Genomic DNA, 12,385 nt, shown 5'->3' with positions numbered 1-12,385 from the left:
TGCTATATATGTAATGTAAGAAATAATTTGCCCAGTCATCATATACCGGGATATTATTTCACTGAATACATCTGCAAAGAGTTTGTATGTTCTCTCCGTGTTTGTGTGGATTTCCTCTGGGTCCTCCACTTTCCTCCCACTCTCCAAAACATACTGGTAGGATGATTAGATTGTGAGCCCCATTGGGGACAGAGACCGATTTGGCAAGTTCTGTGCAGCGCTGTGTAATCTGTGTGCGCTATATAAATAAAGAAATTATTATTATTAATAATATGCAAATCTCTAGAGCCCTGCCTGCTACAATTTGTGAATTGGTGGTGTGCGCAATCTGCACAAAAACTAATTACACATTTTACATTAATTGTACATAATTACAAATTAAATGAGTTTTCTTATTCATGAAATCCAGATCATGCGTTCAACATCTACAACTCTAAATTTGTGAACATATTGAGGATTATTTACTAAGGGTCCGCGTGCACACGTTTGCTGGTCTTTCCAACATTTTCATTTTCTGCGCTGGGATTGTGTTGCACGCAATCGGATTTTGGCGCAGATGCACTGGCTTCCATGCAACAGAAATTGGGTGGCGTGCCGACTGATTTGGACTGAGCGCGGGATTTATCTTTCAAATTGTGTAACTAGACAATGCACTTACATGCACCAGGAAGAAGAAGGTGAACTCCGGCAGACCTGAGCGGGGAAGCCACACATGCAGGATATCAGAGTGCACGATCTTAGTGAATCGCAGTGCATTATTGTCGGCCAATGCACTTCCGGGGAAATTCGTCTGACGGGTAAGTAAATGTGCCCCATTATGCGAATTATCTGTTAATTATTTCTGGAAAATTACACATTTGTTCAGTTGTCTTCATCAAATCTACCTTATACCGTTCCCTATTTAGACTTGTTTCACCCTTATCTGAAGTGAAGTGACATATCCTAAGCATTATTCCATATAGACAAGGTGGTTCTCCTCATTACTCAAAGACAGGGTAAAGTCCAAGATAAATCTCTACATGGTGCTTGCCCCATGATAAGCAGTCATCTTACTTGTGTTTCATATTGACACAGATGTCAGTATCTGCTAGAGAAAGGTTGGGGAAGTCCTAGGATTAGCCTACACACTTCACTATATAAACCAAAGACAGAATAACACAAGCATATAGCATCACCATCAGGATAACTGCAAATAGACAGCACGGCCACCAAGGGAACCAGAATCATGAGACCACCGGTGCTCGCCTGTAAGCCTACACTTTGGAGTAAGTCTTTTCATTGTGTGCTCTCCAATATTGGGTCTTCATTATATGGTCTATTTCTAATAATATAAATCACTTTTAATGTATTTGTTTTTACTCAAATGCTGTACATGTTATATTTACTACCCAATACTTACAATCTGCAGAGTAACAATGGAACAGTCTGTATCAGTATACTGCACAGGGCATTAGAATCTACTGCTGGTTTAATACTCTAAGGATACATATACTCGATGGTGAATGGTGACTTATAAGATGGGAAAGTTTCCTAGCATAAATATTAAGCCAAATGGAAAGATGGACTGTGCAATTCTCCTAAGATAGTTTAGTTGCCTTATTTAACATTAGTGATAATGTAATATGTCCTTAAACAAATACATGGATGGTGAAATGTCATAACTAAATATCTCAGGTTATAATGATTTGATACATATTGTAGAATTTGTAGAATAATTATTTTTTTTCTAATATGACATACAATGGGTTACTGTCACACTGCAAAAGATAAAACATGTAGCAACAAAACCAGGTTACCAGATAAAAAGTAATTGATAGGTTGGCTGTACAGTTGTGAATGAATGTTAACATAGAGATAGATAGAAGTGGTTAGTTTGACTGCTTCGTTGTAATTTTTTTGCTTGCTACTTGTACTACTAGTAGCATTGACCAGTAGTAATAGCATGTTGTGCTTTTATAAGCATAGTACGTTGATATATTTTCTTTCAAAAGACATCTAACACCAGCTTTGAAGGATTGTAAACCAAGCACACTGACATACTGGTGTGTGCCCCCTATGGCAGGATCTACTCTTCTTTAAGCTTCTTATGCCCTTGTTTTTAAGAATAAAAGGCTTCAAAAATTATGAAAATGAGGCTGAAGGACTCCAGACTCCTTTAAAATCTATACTAATTTGCATAATTTTAAAATCTTTTTTTGTATAACCCATGAAATAAGAAGCTAAAAGAAGTCCAAAGTCCAAAGAAAAGTCAATTAACATAAAAAAACATTTCTAGAAAATAAATCAGAATGGGTTTGAATCTATTTTACTTTCCTTTGCATATGACACTATATTTCTTCTTGCCTCCATTCCAGCATATTACTTATCAACACTGTAGCAATTAATTCACCACTTTACATCACTGATTGCTGTCTTCTTTACATAAACACTTCTACTTATATTAATTCATGTGTTTTGTCATTTATTGCAAATTATATCTGTTCACGTGAGTCTAGCTAGAAACAGTGGGGCAATTTCTGTAGAAAAAAGTAGCTTCTGCACATTAATGTTGTTTCTGTTAATTCACTTGATAGCAAATGGGAAAATTCATTCTACGGTCTCATGCACATGGCCCTGTGTATGAGCTGAATGCCTGAACTAAAAAACCCAGAGCTCAAAGCAAAAAAAACAACTTTTCCATTGTTTGCGGCCTATGAAAATCACTCTAATTTGAATTCTGGACAAACCCTTTAAAAGTATTTATTTTCATAAACCTGCTTCTTATATATTGATATACAATGATAACCTTCCTGTTTTTCCCGGCAGGCAGTTGCATCATTTTTGTGCTGCTTGGCCAGTCCTTGGTTGTAGAGAGCAAACCAGTGCGTCAACCTATTGACCTTATCCGGTGTTATAATATCTCCAGGAACTTAGTGACCGTGGTTGCAGAGGCCATTGTAAAACTACAGGTAAGTAAGTGTAATGTATTTCAAGCAGGTACTAAATATTATACAAAATCCTTTTTTGCATACTGTGTTTGCCTTGAAAATCTTAGGTTGCATTCACATGACCGACAGGGCAATATATACATGGCCTGTAAATTTGCAGACGGATATACGCCTCCCAGGTGGCTATGGTGCCTGTGCCCGGTACGGAGAGCACAACGTGTGCTCACCATTCCAAGCCGTGGTTCAAAAAAGATAGAGCATGCTACATCTTCGGCCATGAGAACAACCCTGCAGCATTATTTTCTATCCTGCTCGACGCCTGGCGGGTATACGTCCATGTGGGTATAGCCTTCCTCTGGTCATTATGTGACCAGCTTTCTCTTCTGCAGTATTTGTCTTTGAATTCACTTTAATCTCAAAGGCGCGCTTCTATCCATCTTGCTTTGCAGACAGAGTAAAAAGCACATTCCTTTGGTAAGATTTATCAAAAAGTCTTTACAGTAAACCTACCATCAGAAATCTACCTATTAAGCTAGATCTCATGATAGGTGGCTAGTAACGTGCTAAACCCTAATTTATTTTCAACTAATCCTAAAATATTTCCTAAACTAAACTACACTTTATCTAGCTAATATGCTAATTATCAGCAGCGGCTTCTGGGGTGTGGTTTAGCCATTGCACCCACTACCTGGAGAGGCCACTCCACGCCCCAGTATCTTCTGATAATTTGCATAATAGTTAGATAAAGCATAGTTTAGTTTAGGAAGTATTTTAGGATTAGGTTAAAATAGATTAGGGTCTAGCATGTTACTATCCACCGACTGAGATTTCTGATGGTAGGTTTCCTTAAAGTATTTATTTGAACTATAGATTCATGTACATTTCATTGACAATTTAAGAAAATCTTAGGCTATTACACATTGAACTCATAACCAACAGGTCATGCAGTGTCAAGGTTGCCCAAAGCTTGACTGCCTAGGAGCAGAGATAAAAGAAAAAAACAGCTTCATTGTGGGACACAATGGAAATTGTAGCCCTGCACCATCCACTGTTTAGAATATTTTCTAACCAAATTGAATTATGGTTCTGTCATTTACTCCAATCTAATGGGATCCTGTTTGCTTCAGTGTAGGAATGTTTTCTTTCCCACATGTGTGGCTTTGTATGTATAGACTGTTTTTGCTTATTTGGTGAATGTGTTCTTCCTCTTTTGTTGTGAGAGCTTTTACAGGAAAACACTTATACTACAAAGTATCAATTTCAGTCAGTCGTGTATATTCCCCAGGTCTCGCAGCTCCTTGTCCTCATTCTTGCCTTCAAACTTCCATGCAAGGTCACTGAGGAACTGCAACTCCATGCATGCCCAGATGACAAGCTAGAAGTTGCAGGTCAACTACAAATGCATTTTGAGATCAGTCATGTCTGGTTGTCCTGATAAGTTTGGCGCACAGTTATTTTATGTTTATTGCCAGCGTTAGGAAATGGTAAATTACTGTATTATGTAACATTAGCACTTAATTCCATACATCTGCAGTATTGGTTTCTGATATAAAATGCTACATCCAAATATCATTGTTTCTATTAGAAGGATCTAGATGGAGTATTAAACTGTTCCTATGGAGAAGTCGCTACAGAAGATGTGACAGCAAATACAATGAACACAGTAAAAGCATGTGTCCCCAGCCTGTGTTCCCAGGTAAGAGTCCTCCAATTCAATCTTCTCTACAATTCAGTGGTTCTTTATTATATAATAACGTTTTATCCTTGTCTGGCCATGATAATATAATTACTGAACCCCGCTGCAATGCCCAGGGACTCTGTCTCTTATTAACTGTGTCCTCATTGTATTGACCTTGTAGATAGATATTATAACTTTAGCAATCTTCCTGAAATATTGTGTATATTCTCTGACAACATAAGATAAGACATAAGAAATGTCCTGCAAAAATAAGATTAATACAGAATGTCAATGCAATGGCCACAGTAAGCTGCTTTAGGCTTGGTACACATCTTGTTTTTGCATCTGTTAAGATGTATGCTGCAAAGTGTACGTCTAAAAGGACCCCAGTACTGCAAGGCATAAGTACTACTCACTCCCCCCCCCCCCCCGTGCCACCCTAAAATTCATGTTTGTACACTCCATGAGAGACATGTATAATGGATTGTACCACAGTTTTCTGCAAACGGTGTGTAGGGGATGTGCCCAATGGCAGAGTGGGCTGATTCAACCCCACGCCTGCGCACTCACTAGAGTCTGTATCCTTTCACACTGAATGGGTGCAGGTAATAGCGCAATTTGGAGCCACCTGAGTAGCCTCCGGAGTATCCGGCATTGCGGAGGGGCAGGGATTTCATCATATTATATGATAAATTCAGTCATATGATAAATCCCCCCGCATATCAACATATATAGAATATATATTTATATGCTATTCCTAAACAGATTTTCTAAGTTTATTTAGACATAATCATTTCTCTCTCATTCTAGAAATGTATCTGCTCACAGATGAACAGAACAGCAGTTGATGAGGTAGGTTCCCTGACACACAATGAACATGTCTTACTTACCTACAAGAAGAAAGAATAAGATTTACAACCAAACTTGTCATCTCTCCGCAGGACAAGTGCCTGACAGCCATCTATTCGGACCTGAAGCTGAACATGAAACAACTGCGAGGCTTGTATCCATCGCTTGACAAAACTCTTACAGACATGATGCAGGTGAGCATTACATATTTTACCACATTTTAGGATTCCAGAAAAAAGGGTTATGATGGGCAGATATGGATTACCCCAGTGATAAATTGACCAAATTAATATAATAATCTAATCTAAAAACATTGTGATGTGGCATTAGCTTAAAGGAACACACCCCACCTAGTAACACCCAGTTGTCAATGAACAGCTACTCCAGAATGATGATTTAATGAAGATTGCAGGTATATACTAATGCAGAAGTATCACTGCTTTAATTCTCTATTATACCAAATTATGGAAGTGTATATTATTTCTTTTATGCAGCATTTTCACATTGCTAATCTGTACTATCATTCTAATTTTACTGCAGGCTTTAACGTTACAAGATGAAGATAAGGAACAACATAAGGAGAAAACATTCAGTAACAAATCCCATCACCAATTTAAGCAGTGCACTGTAATTCACTATTTTCAATTACGTGCCATCACTATAGCCAGAGTATTTAGCCAAATTACGGGTGAAGGTTCAATGCATCAGAAACCAAGGAAACCTTAACTCTTTTAAGACCAAAAAGCTTAAAACTAAGAGACTTAGTTCATCCAGCAATATAGAAGCTGAAGTTGCACACAGAAAAATACAACATAAAACATACACCATATATTTATTTATATGTACAATTTAATTTAAGGGGTTTACTATAAACACCAGTTCCAGGATAGAGGATTATCGTTTGCAGAACCCCTTTGCGTGAATGTACCATATTTTTCGGACTATAAGGCGCACTTAAAATTCCTTTGATTTTCTCAGAAATCAAAGGTGCACTTTATAGTCCAGTGAGCCTTATATATGAACCGTACTTACAGACAACACGCCTTGAAATGTGCACAGGTCTGCCACCTGCTGGTCATTCATCCTTATAATCAGGTGCGCCTTATAATCCGGTGCACCTTATATATGAAACTAGACATTTTAGCAGGCATTTATAATCCGATGCCCCTTATAGTCCGAAAAATACGGTAAATGACAGTGGCCATTACTCTCAATGGAACCTATGGAGTTCGGTAATGGGCTTACTACGGCAGACAATCAGAAGTGAATGGAGCATGGTCCTAAATACACACTACCACACCATTCTCAAAGGGGACATGACAGTAGTGGGGCCCCAGCCTTGAGGTATTTATCTCCTATTCTGTGGGAACACCCCTTTATAGGTTGCATGTTTGTGAAAAGTAAGCTATTAATATTAAACTACTTGAAAATAACTTGGGGTGAATTTCCACAATCAGATTTTTGAAATTCAGCTTTTTAAAGCCAAAAGTGTGGGTCATAAGAGATAAAGTATATATGACATGTGCTGTAAAAATCTGAATGTGTAAATACATCCTCACTATGACACTCATGACATCTATTTATGCTATTTATTAATTAATTATATTATATCTATTTATTTGGATCTATTTATCTTGTTCTAACTGTGAAATCATTTATTGCACTATATTGTATCATATGTCTTACAATGTATTTTTTATTAGTAATGTATCATGTTCTAAAATAAAGCTAGAATCACATATGTTAATTATTTTCATTAAATACAACATTTTTCAGCCTTCTTTAGTTTTGTAATATTGGATGAACTGTATTTGATTATTTATATTACACTTGAAATACATACAACCAGAAGGGCTCTACAATACAGCCTGTGGGGCTATTACCACAGAATATTATTGCAAAAAAAAAGTCCAGCTCACTCGTATTTCAGGGCAGTTTCTGTCACAGTGAGTTCTGTACAACAAATACAACAAAATAGCAGATTGCTCCATCACCAAAAGTTCCAGTGTCACAATTCGTAGGGACGAACTGTCAGAGAGTCTCTTAGGGAAGAGTCTGTGAACCCTCTGGACCACCGAGGGAGATGATGGTACTAGCCGACACCCGGGACCAGAGTCTAAGTGAAGAGTCTCTTAGGGAAGAGTCTGTGAACCCTCTGGACCACCGCGGGACATGATGGTACTAGCCGACACCCGGGACCGGAGTCTAAGTGGCACCTGGTCTTCACCAGAGACCGCCGCAAAGCGGGATGGTCTTGCTGCGGCGGGGTGCTAACAGGTCGTTCCATGGGTGCGACTAGGCGCGCGGTGGCAGCCAAGGTAGTACAGCAGGAAATGCAGGAAACAGTCCAAGCCTGAGATGATAGCAGGAACACGGAGGAACACTGGTAACACAGGAACATTGGTAACGCTTGGCACGGACTGAAGGCACTGCTAGACAGGAACCCAGGAAAGCACAGCAGGACACAGGAACTGGCACACGGTACAGAAACGGGAAACACAGGAGCAGGAATACTGGAATCACAGGAACACTGGAGGGCTTTCACTTCAGCAGGAATGATGCTGAAGATCCGGCAAGGCAGGAAGGGAGGTGCCGGATTATAAGGGCTGAGCTGGATTAGCCAGCGCCAATCAGGAGGACACTGGCCCTTTAAAGCTAGGAGAGCTGGCGCGTGTTCGCCATAGTGATCAGGGACACGCACGGCCTAGTCGGGAAGCAGGAGCGTGGGTCGGGGGATCACGACCACGCTTGACATTGATTAACATGATTAACATTGCGGTTGCACTTGAAACACGTAGATGGTATGACATTACCTGTACTTTGTACCTGTGCTGGATATTTTTTATGCATAGATTGGAATTTTTCAAATTAAGTCTGAAGACAAAACTTTTTAACCAACTGTAGTGTTTTGGTGCTGGATCAACCTGCTATTTTGTTGTAGCGGTGCTTTTAGCATGAGACCAGTTGAGCTTCTGGTCTCAGGTGGCAATTTCTCAAAGGAGGGGCCAAACTTGAAAGTGGCAAACTTGAAAATAAACCCAAAATATCTACAGTAGCTTTCCCAGCTCCTACTGAGCTCTTCTTATTTCTTCTGTCCCCTAACTGCTGGTGAAGGACATCTCACCGCTAAGGCTGGATAAGAGTAAGCAGAATGGAGTTTATAGTCTATGTGGTTGATAACCCACGTGACCACAGGGGTTTCATAGTGTGTATGTGTAGGAACCATAGGATACAGGAGTGCATATAGGATCATAGTGGTAAATCTGTACAAGTGGGTGCACAGAGATTTATACTACAATGGGACAGGACTAGAAGTGGGTTAGAGTCTATAAGAGGAGGGTTTTATGAAACTGGCTCTCAAACTGTGGTATGTCCATTCCAAATGAAAGAAATATATTCAATATAAGCCTGACCATTTCCATCTTCTATAGACACCACTGCTAGTAGGACATGTTACTTTCTGCATACTGCATGAGTTGAGCAAATCAGCACAAATTTGCACAAATTTTGGCTCTTCTTCACCATTAGGTTCAGAGACAGTGAAGGAGTAAAGCCAGCCTTCTGTACCTATACTGAGCTGTACTCACTAACTATAAGGCTGCAATCACAAGAACGTACGGCCCGGCGGACCGCAATGTGGAGGAAGAGGGGCGAATTTCCCAAGAAGCTTGATTCTGGTACATATGTAAGCAGTAAATGTCAAACCATTAAGAAAAAATGCTTTCCCAACGACAAAAAGAGCAACAAAAAGGTTTTGCTTATAAATGCTATTCTTGGTCCCCTTCAGTGGAAGCCACTGCGGTCACATGAAGGACAACTATTCCCCACCCACAACTCCACTAACCTTATTGCTTTACATTCGGTCTCTCAGAGAAAGGTCTCATGTACACAAACAGGAATTTTGGCCATTGTTCCAGCAGCCAACACAAGCCCCCTTCACTGCTATGGGCTCATGCACAAAGCCGTGGGTTTCTCTAGATCTCTGCTTGCTGTCCTGCTATAGAAAGCTTCTATGTTTACTTCCAGTGGACATAAATCTGTCCATGGTTATATGATGGACACACAGGGGCACCAGCCGTTATTATCACACGGCTCTGATTACTCCCTGTGATAATAACGAGTCAGATTTCTATCCTGAAAAATGTGCATATTACAAATCCACAAGGACGCCAGTGCATTTGTAATATGCACATTTTTTACCTTTTTATGTGAGTAGATTGAATAATACATTTTATCTTCTCTTCTTTATAAAGCAAATCAAGCTATATCTTCTCTATATAGTAAATCAAGCTATGGAGGATATCTGAGGGAAAAGGACTGTAGCGGTTTCATGTCTGAATGGCATCTTATACTCATTGAAGTTTCTGGTCATATCAAGTTTCTTTGGCTACAAGGTAAAATCTTATATGTATACAGAAGGATAAAGGAATTTAGAAGTAAATTATATATTTATGAGCTCCGGTCATACTACATTTGAATCTTTGAAAACTATATATTGGATGATTGTGGGACCCATCCAGGACCGTATGTATAGCTCATAGACTGAGAAAGTGCAACACTTGTATAATGTCTTTTGCAGCCTAATATTATGGCTATAAATGCTTAGATATGAGCATTTAATAAGTGACTCACTATAAATGGGACTTTTATTGGGGACTGTTCAGGCTTATGTATGCTGTTTTCATTGAGCCTTTAGCTAAAAATAATTACAGTGCTTTTTGTTGTTGCGCTTTCTCCCCTACTATTACACTAATATTGGTTATCTCACTATCCATCTATATTTTATCTAGTGCTATGTTTATTGCACTTATACATAGTTAGTCTATATACATGTGGTTAGATACGTATATTTCAGTTCTATAAATGTAGATTTATTATAAGTCAATTAAATATAGTTCTCTATACCAGTGCTCCCTCTAGTGGTCAAACAATATATTGTGTTCTTTTTGTTTCGCTAATCTGAGTATTTCCTAAACAGCAATGAACATGGCTGTTGTTGTTTTTTGACCTGTATGGTATTTCTTTTACATGTAACTTTGTACTCACATCTATGCATTTCTGATTCTGTTAGCCTCTATGTGTATTAAGTGGAGACGAAAGAGTTAAAAAGGTCAGCATACAGCTGTAAAATATATAAACACTGTCAAACTTTAATAATAATAATAATAATCTTTATTTATAAAGGGCCATCAAATTCTGTAGCACTTTACAAATCATAGGGGACATATACACATATAATATTACATTACAGAGTACAACCATCATATGGAACAATAGGAGTGAGGGCTTACAGTCTATGAGAATGAGGGGTGACACAAGAGGTATAAGAGCTTGTATAATGATCCAGCCATTCTTTATAAGAGAACAGTATAAAATATTTTAATAAATAAAAATTCTGCAGCTTGAACCAGTTATCAACCGCCATCTTATATACAAGGTCCAAGGGGAAAGTGACTGCAGAGAAGCCTGGGGCTTGGTATATGTCTGGTGTTTGGTGGATAAGCAACAGGAGGAGAACACAGGATGGATTAGTAGAGTTGACATTTCATGCAGTTAGCGAGTATGATAGGCCTGCCTAAAAAGATGGGTTTTAAGAGCATGTTTGAAACTATGGTGGGTGGGTATTAGTCTGATAATCCGAGGAAGGGCATTCCAGAGAATTGGTGCGGCTCAAGAGTCCTGGAGCTGTGTATGAGAGGTTCGAATTAAGGTAGAGATTAATATAGTGTCAATGGCAGATTGAAGAGCGCAGATTGGGCAATAGACTAAGATGAGAGACGAGAGGTAGGGAGGTGCAGCATTATGCAGAGCTTTGTGGAAGAGAATTATTATTTTAAACTGAATTTAGGAGACAGACAGCCAGTGTTGTGATTGGCAGAGATTGGAGGCATCCATATAGCGTTTGCTATGAAAGACGAGCCTGGCCTTCTGCATTAAAAATAGATTGTAGAGGAAAAAGTTTAGTGAGTGGTAGTCTAGTAAAGAGTAAATCAGAGCAACATTTAGCATTTTAGAAGTTTCAATTGGATCCTGGATTCTGGAGATGTTTCTGAGATGCAAGTGGTAAGAGCGAGGAAGAGATTGAATATATTGTGCAAAGGAGAGGTCGGAGTCCAGCACAACTACAGGACAGCGGTCCTTCTGCCTCGTGGTATAATGATCCCACAGATCTAGGTGGAGAGGTCAGGGTTGGGTCAGTTAGTAGATGGTGGAAAGATAAGTAGTTCAAGAGAACCCGTCATGCAAAATAACCCCCCTAAACTAAATATATTTTCATAAACTGCCATTAGAGAGCATTGCCTCTATCCCTTCATTGTCCCTCTACATGCCTGTAAAGCAATGAGGCCCTAAAGCTGTATGCAAATGACCTGTGAAATGTCCAATGAAGCATTAGCATATTCAAGCTGTCCACTCTATTCATGAGTGGGAGGCACAGCCACACCCCCAGTGCTTGACTGACAGCCTGTATAATGATGTGAGGCTGTATAATGATGTGCTTCCTGGTGCTGGTGGCCACGCCCCTTGCAGCCTGTGTGTGCATGTGTGTGTGTTTAGGAGAGATACAGCAGCTCCAGGCAGCCATGTTACAGCAGAACATGTCAGATTCATGTGTAGCTGATGTCTGTGTCTCTCACCTGTATATTAGGAGGATGCAGCATGTCAGCAGATACAGCACTCACACTAGCCATGCTTTACTATACATTACACACAGACATGAGCAGGGGGAGGAGAGGGGAGGGGTAACAGGGGTGACATCACTGCCTCTGACCATGTGACCAGCCTCATTTACATAATAAAGAATAGATGATTTTACAATGATTAATGTATGAAATAACTAGATAAAGGCTGGGATGGGATCCTTGTGAGCTGCTCCAACAGGCAGTAGTGACAGGACTAGTGACACAGACCTGATGACAGGTGTCCTTTCAGT

The 12,385-nt window shown here is 39.5% G+C and overlaps 1 protein-coding gene across 1 annotated transcript; it reads left to right on the top strand.

The window, feature by feature from the left end:
* Nucleotides 1-673: 673 nt before the first annotated feature.
* IL12A (interleukin 12A) lies at nucleotides 674-7,107 on the top strand. Its single transcript, XM_072139580.1, has 6 exons — nucleotides 674-797; nucleotides 2,806-2,948; nucleotides 4,513-4,623; nucleotides 5,416-5,457; nucleotides 5,547-5,648; nucleotides 5,995-7,107. Exons 1-6 carry the CDS (start codon nucleotides 713-715, stop codon nucleotides 6,178-6,180), a joined length of 669 nt encoding a protein of 222 aa, XP_071995681.1. The 5' UTR covers nucleotides 674-712; the 3' UTR covers nucleotides 6,181-7,107.
* Nucleotides 7,108-12,385: the final 5,278 nt, after the last annotated feature.

Source organism: Engystomops pustulosus, chromosome 3 (assembly GCF_040894005.1).
Source record: "Engystomops pustulosus chromosome 3, aEngPut4.maternal, whole genome shotgun sequence".
Classification (NCBI taxonomy): Eukaryota; Metazoa; Chordata; class Amphibia; order Anura; family Leptodactylidae; genus Engystomops; species Engystomops pustulosus.
Note: the sequence above shows the minus strand (reverse complement) of the source record. Positions and strands in the feature narration are given on the sequence as shown.